We start from the raw sequence: 11,640 nt of genomic DNA, 5'->3' as shown, positions 1-11,640 counted from the left end.
TTTTTTTTTAATCTAAAATGTTTTGTAATGATGCGATAAATATATATATATATGCTATTATTATATTATTATATTACTATTATTACTAATATTAAGATTGTTATTTGAATTATTATTTTGGTTATTGGTTAGTTGTGGTGATGATGGCATTGAAATTGAATTATTATTTAGTTTTTTATTATTTATATAACTTTGAATACCATATGGTAATTGTTTTTGAATTGAAGGGTCATAGCTTTCGTGAATTACATTATTTTCGTTTTCGCTTTTTTCTCTAAAAAAATTTTCGTGCGAGATTTGAATTTTCTTAAAATGATCCAATAAATTATTAAAATTAATATCTTTTAATCCTTCATTGTTATTCGAATTATTACCATCTTCATTTTGTCTTTATAGAATAAAATTATTTAATTGTTAGTAAATTAATAAATTAATGGTTTGGAATAAACATAATAATTACTTTTTTGGGATTAAATTTAAAACACCAAGTGAAGAGATACAAGTTAATCTACTTTTTAAAGTTTCAAAAGCAGAACTTTGTGGAAGTATCATTAATAGACCATATAAGCTTTTGAAAAGTGATGGATATTTTTCTGGTTCTAATAATTGTAATCTTAATGCCATGAATTTGGGTGACTCGAGTAACTGAACTAATCTATCCATCTCCATTAAAAAGTTTACATTAATTTCAATTTCGGTGCTAATAAAATAATATAAAAATTAGTATTGGTATTATTATTATTGGTTTGGTTATTAGTTTATAAAATATATATTTACAATTTTGATAAAAGATCGCAAGCATGTTCATAAACTTGGCAAAGTAAACAAAGACTAAATAGTGATGCAGGAGAATGGGCCCATGATGTATATAGAATTGAAAATAATTCCCTACTTTCAACAGTGGAAAGATTTCTAAGGTTTCTACGAATGTCAACACATTCATCAGAGGTTAAAAGGATGAGATTCAAAGTTTGGACCATTACACTTGCAAATTCTGGGTTATATTTACCATTTTCATCGCCAAGAATAGATGCAAATCTACGGAAAATTAATTCTGGATTTAAAAATAAACAAAGTTGACGAATAATAAAGTTGCCTCTAGTTCTAAGTAATTGAGATTCATTCGAAAATAATACTATTAAATTCTGCATTAATTTATTAAAGAGTTCGGTATTATCTGAAATTTTAGCAATTGTTTTTAAATCTAATTTTACAACTTCGTCACTATTATCTGAAAGTGTTTTTAATAATGGTGGGAATAAATCTTCTAAATAGCTTGAAATACCACTTGATAATTTATTATGTAAATTTAAAATCCAATTTAACGATGCTAGTCTTGATTGAACTGATTGGCTTGTTAAGTGTTGTGTATTAATATTTAAAAATTCGCTGTGTAAATAAAAAAAAAAAATTAATATAAAATCTAAAAATATATTTTTTTTTGTCAATAAATTAAAAACTTACCCAACTGGAAAGGTTTGATTTGTTTCAATTATTAATTTGCTTAAGTTAATATTCGATAAAGCGGCCATTTGCTCAATTTCAATAAGTTGATGTGATAGAGATGATAAAATGCCATTTAATAGAGATGGTGAATAAGGTAAAAGTTTCTCTTTTCCAACTAAAATAAATTCATTGGCCCATGTTAAAGCTCTGAGTCTTGTAAAGTCATCAGTACTAACGCAATGAGCAATTATAATTTTTACCATATTACCATAATCAACATTTTCTGCTGTTTGTAGTTCTCTGAGGAATTCTGAAAGTGCTTTGTCGACTTCGTTTCTTATTTCTTTATTTTGATCTTTGAGCATTTTAAATAAACCATCTAAATATTTTGGTAAATGAACTAACATATCTATATTTGGTACACTATCCAATACTACGACCCATCCAACCAAAAATTGTCTGCAAAAGGGATTGATAACATAAACTCTTTCTCTTAATAAGGGTATAAATCTAAAACAAAGAGTTTATTAGTATTTTTATTTTTTAATATTATTTTTATTTTTTTTATTTTAAAAACTTACTTATCTATATCAAAGGTTGGGCTTTCTGTAACAATATCTTTTAACAATCTATCGAATAATTGAGCACCTCCTTTAACTTGTGGATCTAAATCTGCAGATAATTTGCATAGTGCATCGAAAATTTCATTAAAAAAAAATAAAATTTTTGCTCTGGTAACCTTGGCAATATTAAATAATGATTCGCATGCATAAAATCTAACCCTTGAGTCATGATCGATAAAACATCTTAATACTGGTGGTACGATCTCTTGAATATATAAATAGGCATCCTTTAATTTTAGTTAGTAAAAAGAAATAATTTTTTTATTATTATATTATATTAATTTATTTTGATATTTACAGTTCCTAAACCAATTGCAATTGATGCTAAACCAATTAAACCACCTTTTTTATTATTGCCTTGGGCAGAGTCGGTATATTCCGTTGAAATTATTTTAATAATTGATTTAATTATGGCTTCATCATCGTTTGAATGATGGTCTCTAATTAATTGTTCAATTTCTTGAGCCCCAGCTTTTCTTTTATCTGTATTTTTATCTGTTAAATTCTTTAAAATAATTGAAGGAATAGGGGATGGATCTTGCACTTTACTCATCTTTTTCTAAAAGTTGTAACTTAGAATATGATGATATTAATTAATGTTTTTTTTAAAAAAAAATTTAACAAAATTAAAAAAAAAAATCAAAATTAAAAAAAAAATAAAAATAAAATTAAAATTTTTTTTTAAAATTTTTTTTTTTTTTTTTCAAAAAGAAAATTTCATTGACAAAAAAAACGAATTGTTTTCTTAAAATAATCATTATTCATATTCTTACTATTATATTTATATTTTATTTATATTTAAAATAAAAATATTTTAGTTCTATATTTATAGTTATAATTAAAATAATAATAATAATAATTATAATAAAATTTATTTTTATTTAAAATTATAATTTAAAGATGGCAAAAAGCGGTGGCGGTGGTGGCGGTAAAAGAAAGCTATCAAAAAAAGTAGCCAAAAAATACACACTTCACAGAAAATATTACTCTGATACAGTTCACGACTACTCTGAATTAAATCCATTTAAAAGAACTTCAAAATCCGATAAATATGCCGCAATTTCAGCTAAAGTAGCAGCTGCTAATCAAAGAGAAAAAGAACGTCAAGAGAAAGAAGAAGAGGAGGAAATTATTCAAGAGATTGGTAGTGCTGATGTCGATACATTATATGAAGTTGGGCCATCAGCTTATGATATCTTAGTAAAAACAACTCAAGATAAATTAAAAGCAAGATTAAAGCAATTAGAAGAGGAGGAGAAAAAAGAAAAAAAAGAAAATAGATTAAATAATAAAACCAATAAAACCAATAAAATCAATAAAATAGAATATAACGAAGAAGATGAAGATAATGAAGAGGAGGAGGAAGAAGAAGAAGAAGAGGAAGAGGATGCTGAAGAACAAATCGACGAAATGGAACAAGGCGAGGACGAAGATGTCCAAGAAGAGGTTGAAGAAATAGAAGAGGCCGAGGAAATGGAAGAAAATGAAGAATCAATAGAGTCATCAGGTGAAGAAAAAGAATTTGAGGATGTTTATGGTAAAAATGATGACAGTGGCGAAGAAGAGGAAGAAGAACAAATAAGTCAATTAAAAAATGATTCAAAATTTGAATCAACTAATAAACTTGATTATTATAATGTTCATTTCAACAGAGAAATTTCAAATCAAGCCGAATTAGACGAACTAGTTAAAAAATCTAAATCGTTAGAAAATGTATCAGAAGAAATTCAAGATATTGGTGTTATTACATCAGTTGGTTGCATCGATGAATTAAATGTTTCAACAGATATTTACTCACAATCAAATAAAAAATCAAGTGGTAACAATAAATCGGTATTACCAAAACAAAAGAATACTTTTCATGAATATGATATAAAGAAAAGATTATATAAACCATGGTTAAAATCAAAAACAAAGAAAGAAAATGAACTTTATTTCACCAATCTTCAAAAGCATTTATTCCCAATATTTAACGAATATAGAGATTTATTATTTACCGAAGAGTCAATGAAGAATCACAAGAGTATTTTCAAACTTTATGCATTACATGCTGTTAATCATATTTTAAAATCAAAGGATCAATTAGCTGAAGATAACGCCAAACAAACTCAATGTAGACAACAAAAATTAGAAGAGCCAGAACTCAAGCATCAAGGTTTCACTAAACCAAAGGTTGTTATTATAGTACCATATCGTAATACTGCTTTCGAAATCGTTAGATTTATTCTCAAATTAATGCCACACGAAGTAAAAGAGCAAGTCGAAAAGAAAACCAAATTTAACGATGAATTTACTCAATTGGATAAAGAGTTACAGGTCAACGAAAATAAACCAGACGACTATAAATACACATTTAGAGATAATATTGACGATTGCTTCCGTATTGGTCTTTCATTTAGAAAGGGTGGTCTTAAATTATATTCAACTTTTTATCACGCCGATATCTTAATTGCATCTCCATTAGGTCTTAGACTCGTAGTAGGTACTGAAGGTGATTCTCAAAGAGATTTCGATTTTCTTTCATCTGTCGAAGTTTTAATCATTGACCAAATTGAAACTATTCTTCAACAAAATTGGGATCATATCAAAATTTTATTTGAAAATATTAATAAAATACCAATCAAAGATCATAATATAGATTTCTCACGTATTAGAAATTCATACTTGGAAGGTTTTAGCAAAAATTTACGTCAAACTTTATTATTTAGTTCAATTTTAACACCAGAATTAAATTCAATTTTTAACCAAAATTGCAATAGTAGGTATTTTAATTTATTTTATTATTTTTAAAAATAAACATTAATTTTTATTTTTTATTTTTTTAGATATTGCAGGTAAAATTAGAATCAAAAAAATTAAAAGCGGTGAAATTGTAAATATCATTCCATCATTAAGACAAACTTTCCATAGATTATTTTTAGATTCAAGTGACGATATAACAATTAAGTTTAACTTTTTAGTTGAAAATGTAAATATAAAAATAATAATTTATACACTTTTGTAATAATATTAACTTTTTATTTTATTTTTTTTTTACATTAGATTATTCCAAAATTCAATCAACAAGGTGAATCAAGTGGTATTTTATTATATGTTTCAAATTATTATGAATTTGTAATGATTAGAAATTATTTTAGAAAAGAAGCAAAGAGTTATGTTTTATGCAGCGAATATACAGATACAAAAGCAATTACAAGAGCTCGTGCACAATTTAAAGAGGGTGTTAAAACTTTTATGTTATATACCGAGCGTTTCCATTTCTTTAATCGTTATAAAATTAGAGGAGTTAAACATGTAATCTTTTTTGGTTTACCACAAAATTCTCATTTTTACTCCGAAATTTTAAATATGATTAATGATAATGATGGTTCGATCATTTCATTATATACATTAAAGGATAAGTTAGCTCTAGAGGGTATAGTTGGTACAAATAGATTTTATAAAATGATTGATTCTGATAAGGAGACTCATTTATTCACATCATAAAAAAAAGCAAAAAAAAGTAAATAAAATAAAATTTTTTTTTTAAATAAATAATTACAAAAAAAGATTCATAGTTTTTATTTAATAAATTAGAAATAAATAATAATAAATAGATAGTATTAATACTAGTTAGGAGTGTCATTAAAAAGTGGATTTTCACCACCATTTGGATTGGCTTCATATAATGGATTTGAGTTTGAAGCGGTCATTGTATTTGCTTGTGAGTCTTTCCAGTAGTCATAACCTTTTTTACCAGCGAAAATAGCAGCACCTAATGCAACGGCGCCAGCAACAACTACACCAGCTACAACAGCAGTTGAAACAACAGCGGCAGTTTTACAAACAAATGGTTGTGGGTCATAGTTTATAGATTCGCATTTACCGTTTGTTGGTGTTGTACCATTAACACAAACACCTTTTTGACATTTGGCATTATCAGCAGCACATCTTCTATCATAAGTTATGCATCCAAGAGATTCATCACATTCGCTTACTAAACAATATGCTGTACTGCTACAAGTTCTATTTTTAAGTAAACAACCTTGATCTGGATCGCAATATCCAACTATTATATAATAAAATTTTAGTTAGTTTTAATATAAAAATATAAATATATTGAAGTTTTAATGATAATTACCTTGACATTTTCCACTATCAGGACAAACCTTATTTGTTGAATAACAGCCGGTTTCAGAGTTACAGCTCCATATTAAGCATTTATTGGTAGTATTACAAGATTTAACTGAGCTTTGACATGTACCTAGGTTTGAGTTGGATGGGTCAGCAACACATTTATTATCTGTACACAGATTACCATCTTGACATAAAGAATCTGTTGGGGAACAAGTGCCGCTCTTTGGGTTACAAACATTGCACCCAGTACATGTTGTAACTGGATCATGAGTTACAGCACCAGTAGAGTTGTTACATACATCGATGGTACATGCATTTCCATCGTCAATATCAATTCTTAGTGGTGAACATTGACCATTAACACAGTTGTTTTTTTCGCATGCATTTAACTTACCTTCACAACCACAATCACATTCGCTTGCTGAAAGTGTATTTGTACCACAAACACCATTTGAACAAGTTGCAACAATACATGGGTTTGATCCTTGTTTACATAATGGTTCTGAAACACAACCTTTAACTGGGTCGCAAGAGTAGATCTTACATTTATCATTGTCTAATTCTGATGCACATGTTGAGTTGGATTTTACTTCGCAAGTACCACTATTACAAACACCAGTATTACAGATACCAGTACATGCTTGAGTATAAAGACATCCTTGAGTAGCATCACATTTGTCTAAAGTCATACATTGCCCTGCTTTACTTGGACATGGAATTGTTTGTTGAACACATTGACCAGTACTCATACTACATGTATTGTTTGAGCATTTATCGATAACGGCACATGTTTTTGGAATATGTTGGCAATAGTCTTTAATTGTAAATCCTGGTTGAATTACAGTATCAGCGGGAGGGCATATGTCGGAGGTACAAATATTGTTGTCGTCACATAATGTAGCTGAGCAACATGTACTACCATCACCACGACAAACCTATTTAAAAAAATATTAATATTAATATTTTATATAACAAAAAACAAATAAAATAAACTTACATTGCAGTAGTCATAGAATGGACAAAAGGTTTGAATGTTGGTTTCGACTCTAATAGTCGAGGCAGTAGTGTGTCTTTCGCAGTAGAAAAAGTCGAAATTATAAGTTGTACCTTTAACTAATTTTTGTCCATTAATTGTTAGAGTGGTTAAATCTACACTTTTCGAGGCAGCAGTATGGAGACCTCCGAGATCTATAACTAAATAGTCATTGATAAATACCCAAACATCATCATCGCCTATAAAATTGAAAACTTCTATTCCTTGGAATGTAAATTTAGAATTGATTTTTAAACAAACTAATTTTTAAAAAAAAATTATAAAATTAGAAATTTAAAAAAATAAATAAAATTAAAAAAATTAATTACAATGGAAATTATGGTACTGGGTATCGTTATTATAAACTCTATAGCTTGGGTCAACATCAAAACCTTGATAATCAACTATTTTAAAAAAAATTAATATAATTTAAATAGTTTTTTTTTAATTATTATTTACTTACTTGGGAAGAAATATTGATTATCATACACATAAACTCCTCTTGTTGGATCTAAGGTTAAGTTTAGTTTAATAGTCATTGGAACATTCAAACCAGAGTTAGTGGTTTTTGGGGCACCAGTGTTACTTTGGTAAAAATATTGGTATAGATTTGGGGAATTCATACGACCATTTTGATTTACAGTTGTGTATTGTAATAGCGATACAAGGTCTGGTACTCTGGTTGTAGAGTTAATATTAGGTAAAACCATTCCAGGAGTTAAACTACCTATGGCAGGTTCAAAATTGTCATTATATAGTGGAAATTGGTCATAAATAAAACCTTCTAGTTGTAAGAGAGCTGATTTCGAAATAAAAATATATTAATATAAAAATAAAAAATAAATACTTGTTTTTAATATTTACTTTGTTGTGAGTTGTCAGCTTTGATTAAAATAATATATTTTATAAGAAATAATATAAATAATAAAGTCTTTTTCATTTTTTTAAATTAAATATTAATGATACAGTTATGATTAAAATGGTGAAAAAAATGAAAATATTTATAATAAAAAAAAAAAAAAAAAAAAAAAAAAAAAAATAAATAAAAATGATATAAATATAATTTAATAAAAACAAAATAAAACAGAAAATAAAAATAAACTTGATAAAGAATAAAATAATATCAAAAGTTATTAAACTCTGAATTTAATTTTTATACCCCGCTTAATAAAAAGAATATTTATATAAAAAATAAACTAAATTTTTCTCATAAAAAAATGGGGGTCACAATAAGAAATTATTTCATTTTTTTAACTGCGGGGTGTTTAGGTGGTATAAAATCAGATATAATCATGATTGAAAATCTAGATTTATATGATTTGTGTTAATGTACAGAAATAAAAAATAATTATGTATTTTATATAACGTTTTTGTTAATATGGACAATAAATAAATTTTTTTTTTTTTTTTTCAATAAATTTTTTTATTTGAAAATAATTTAAATAAATAGATAGATATGTATATTTTAAAATATAGTGATGGTTGTAATTTTTTTTTTTTAAATTAAAATTGAAATTAAATTAAATGTTTTTTTAGTTCAAATCTTCGTTAAAGAGTGGATTTTCACCACCGTTTGGGTTTGATTGGTAAAGTGGGTTGTTATTGGCACCACTCATAGTAATGTTTTGCGATTCTTTCCAGTAGTCATAACCTTTTTTCCCTCCATAAACAAATGCAGCTAAAGCAACAGCTCCGGCAACAGTAACACCAGCAATAACAGCAGTTGAAACAACAGCGGCAGTTTTACAAACAAATGGTTGTGGATCATAGTTTACAGATTCGCATTTACCATCTGTTGGTGTTGTACCATTAACACAAACACCTTTTTGACATCTGGCATTATCAGCAGCACATCTTCTATCATAAGTTATACATCCAAGAGATTCATCACATTCGCTCACTATACAATATGCTGTGCTGCTACAGGTTCTATTTTTTAGTAAGCAGCCTTGATCTGGATCGCAATATCCAACTAAGTTATTTTTATATAAATTAAAATGATTAGTGCCTTTTTTAGTTTTGAAATATAATAATTAATGATATTTACCTTGACATTTTCCACTATCAGGACAAACTCTATCAGTTGAATAGCAACCAGTTTCAGAGTCACAATTCCATACTAAGCATTTATTGGTAGTAGTATTACATGATTTTACTGAGCTTTGACATGTACCATAGTTTGCATTTGATGAATCGGCAACACATTTATTATCTGTACATTCGTTACCATCTTCACATAAAGAATCTGTAGGGACACAACCACCAGTTTTTGAATTACAGACCATACAACCAGTACATGTTGTAACTGGATCGTGAGTTACAACACCAGTAGAGTTGTTACATACATCGATGGTACATGCATTTCCATCGTCAATGTCAATTCTTAGTGGTGAACATTGACCATTAACACAGTTGTTTTTTTCGCATGCATTTAACTTACCTTCACAACCACAATCACATTCGCTTGCTGAAAGTGTATTTGTACCACAAACACCATTTGAACAAGTTGCAACAATACATGGGTTTGATCCTTGTTTACATAATGGTTCTGAAACACAACCTTTAACTGGGTCGCAAGAGTAGATCTTACATTTATCATTGCCCAATTCTGATGCACATGCTGAATTGGATTTTACTTCACAAGTACCACTATTACAAACACCAGTATTACAAATACCAGTGCATGCTTGAGTATAAAGACATCCTTGAGTAGCATCACATTTGTCTAAAGTCATACATTGGCTTGCTTTACTTTGACATGGAATTGTTTGTTGAACACATTGACCAGTACTCATACTACATGTATTGTTTGAGCATTTATCGATGACAGCACATGTTTTTGGAATATGTTGGCAATAATCTTTAATGGTTTTTCCTGAAGCAATTACAGTTTCAGGTGATGGGCAAATATCATCTGTACATGGGTTTCCATCATCACATAATGTAGCTGAGCAACATGTACTACCATCACCACGACAAACCTATTTAAAAAAAATAAATTAATATTTAATAGTTATCAATTGAAAAATAAAATTAAAAATAACTTACATTACAATAGTCATAGGTTGGGCAAAAAGTTTGTAAATTGGTTTCAATTCTAATAGTCGAGGCAGTAGTGTGTCTTTCGCAGTAGAAAAAGTCGAAATTATAAGTTGTACCTTTAACTAATTTTTGACCATTAATTGTTAGAGTGGTTAAATCTACACTTTTCGAGGCAGCACTATGAAGACCCCCAAGATCGATAGCCAAATAGTCATTGATAAATACCCAAACATCATCATCACCTATAAAATTGAAAACTTCTATTCCCTGGAATGTAAATTTAGAATTGATTTTTAAACAAACTAATTTTTAAAAAAAAAAAATTAGAAATTTAAATATTTTTAAATATTTTTAAATATTATAAAATAATACATACAATGAAAGTTGTGATAAACGCTACCATTTGAATATATTTTATAGCTAGAGTCGACGTCAAAGCCTTGGTTATCAACTATTGATTTTTTTAAAAAAAAAATTAATATTAAAAATAAATTTCCAACAGGAACCATTGGTTTTTAATTGGTTCTAAGCATAACTTACTTGGGAAGAAATATTGATTATTATAAACATATACACCTCTATTTTCATCTAGTGTTAAATTAAGTTTAATAGTCATTGGAACATTTAGACCTGAGTCTGAAGTTTTTGAGGCACCGGTATTACTTTGGAAAAAATATTGGTAGAGGTTTGGTGTATTCATACGACCATTTTTATTTACAGTTGTGGATGTTGACAATGATACAAGGTTTGGTACTCTGGTTGTAGTATCGATATTAGGTAAAACCATTCCAGGAGTTAAACTACCCGTTGCTGGTTCAAAATTGTCATTATATTTTGGAAATTGGTCATAAATAAAACCTTCTAATTGCAAGATGGCTAATTTAAAAAAAAATTAAAATTTATTTATTTTATTTTATTTTATTTTAATTTATTTCATTTCAATAATTACATGGTTGGGAGTCATCAGTATAAACCAATGAAATAAAATTTAAAATTAAAGTAAAAAGTAAAAGTACAATTTTTTTATCCATTTTTTTTATATATTTATATTTATATAAAAATATAAAAATTTATTTATTTTGTTTTGTTAATTTACAAGGTTATTATTATATTGGTGAAAAAAAAAAAAAAAGGATGAAAGTATGTAATCAAAAAAAAAAATTAAAAAAAAATTAAAAAAAAAAATGATTTAAAAAAACAATAGAAATCTTACTCAAACTCTATTTAATAAAAGAACAAATAAAATAATCAAAATTTATAAAACTCTGAATACGTTATTACACCATACCCCATGTACGTTTTAAATATGCACAAATTTAAAATTAAAAAAAAAAATTTTAAATTTTGGTTTTTACAATGCACCAAAAAAAATCTTTATTA

The 11,640-nt window shown here is 27.1% G+C and overlaps 4 protein-coding genes across 4 annotated transcripts; 1 reads left to right on the top strand and 3 right to left on the bottom strand.

Moving 5' to 3' along the window:
* Positions 1 to 52: 52 nt before the first annotated feature.
* DICPUDRAFT_49156 (uncharacterized protein) lies at positions 53 to 2,676 on the bottom strand. The gene is made up of 6 exons (XM_003290306.1): positions 2,368 to 2,676; positions 2,028 to 2,296; positions 1,465 to 1,956; positions 778 to 1,389; positions 461 to 700; positions 53 to 388 (listed from the first exon to the last, which is right to left on the bottom strand). Exons 1-6 carry the CDS (start codon positions 2,620 to 2,622, stop codon positions 61 to 63), a joined length of 2,196 nt encoding a protein of 731 aa, XP_003290354.1. The 5' UTR covers positions 2,623 to 2,676; the 3' UTR covers positions 53 to 60.
* Positions 2,677 to 2,969: 293 nt separating this feature from the next.
* DICPUDRAFT_154864 (uncharacterized protein) lies at positions 2,970 to 5,555 on the top strand (the record flags this gene model as incomplete). The annotated part of the gene is made up of 3 exons (XM_003290317.1): positions 2,970 to 4,827; positions 4,895 to 5,037; positions 5,112 to 5,555. The coding sequence occupies 3 exons, from the start codon at positions 2,970 to 2,972 to the stop codon at positions 5,553 to 5,555; spliced, it is 2,445 nt and encodes an 814-aa protein (XP_003290365.1).
* A 41-nt stretch (positions 5,556 to 5,596) lies between these two features.
* DICPUDRAFT_49154 (uncharacterized protein) lies at positions 5,597 to 8,203 on the bottom strand. The gene is made up of 6 exons (XM_003290305.1): positions 8,083 to 8,203; positions 7,682 to 8,017; positions 7,548 to 7,622; positions 7,183 to 7,478; positions 6,190 to 7,120; positions 5,597 to 6,117 (listed from the first exon to the last, which is right to left on the bottom strand). The coding sequence occupies exons 1-6, from the start codon at positions 8,156 to 8,158 to the stop codon at positions 5,678 to 5,680; spliced, it is 2,154 nt and encodes a 717-aa protein (XP_003290353.1). The 5' UTR covers positions 8,159 to 8,203; the 3' UTR covers positions 5,597 to 5,677.
* Positions 8,204 to 8,629: 426 nt separating this feature from the next.
* DICPUDRAFT_98669 (uncharacterized protein) lies at positions 8,630 to 11,291 on the bottom strand (the record flags this gene model as incomplete). Its single annotated transcript, XM_003290304.1, has 6 exons — positions 8,630 to 9,190; positions 9,266 to 10,199; positions 10,267 to 10,562; positions 10,637 to 10,711; positions 10,801 to 11,136; positions 11,210 to 11,291. 6 exons carry the CDS (start codon positions 11,289 to 11,291, stop codon positions 8,751 to 8,753), a joined length of 2,163 nt encoding a protein of 720 aa, XP_003290352.1. The 3' UTR covers positions 8,630 to 8,750.
* Positions 11,292 to 11,640: the final 349 nt, after the last annotated feature.

The sequence above is a fragment of the Dictyostelium purpureum genome, assembly GCF_000190715.1.
Source record: "Dictyostelium purpureum unplaced genomic scaffold DICPUscaffold_218, whole genome shotgun sequence".
NCBI classification, from domain to species: Eukaryota; Evosea; class Eumycetozoa; order Dictyosteliales; family Dictyosteliaceae; genus Dictyostelium; species Dictyostelium purpureum.
Note: the sequence above shows the minus strand (reverse complement) of the source record. Positions and strands in the feature narration are given on the sequence as shown.

Coding starts and splice junctions, on each gene's coding strand:
- DICPUDRAFT_49156 (XM_003290306.1), bottom strand. CDS start 2,622: ATGAGTAAAGTGCAAGATCCATCCCCTATTCCTTCAATTATTTTAAAG. Junction 1,957..2,027: donor CCAACCTTTGATATAGATAA/GTAAGTTTTTAA, acceptor TCTTTGTTTTAG/ATTTATACCCTTATTAAGAG. Junction 389..460: donor TTAAATTTAATCCCAAAAAA/GTAATTATTATG, acceptor TATTCTATAAAG/ACAAAATGAAGATGGTAATA.
- DICPUDRAFT_49154 (XM_003290305.1), bottom strand. CDS start 8,158: ATGAAAAAGACTTTATTATTTATATTATTTCTTATAAAATATATTATT. Junction 7,623..7,681: donor TAATCAATATTTCTTCCCAA/GTAAGTAAATAA, acceptor TTTTTAAAATAG/TTGATTATCAAGGTTTTGAT. Junction 7,479..7,547: donor CCAGTACCATAATTTCCATT/GTAATTAATTTT, acceptor TTTAAAAATTAG/TTTGTTTAAAAATCAATTCT.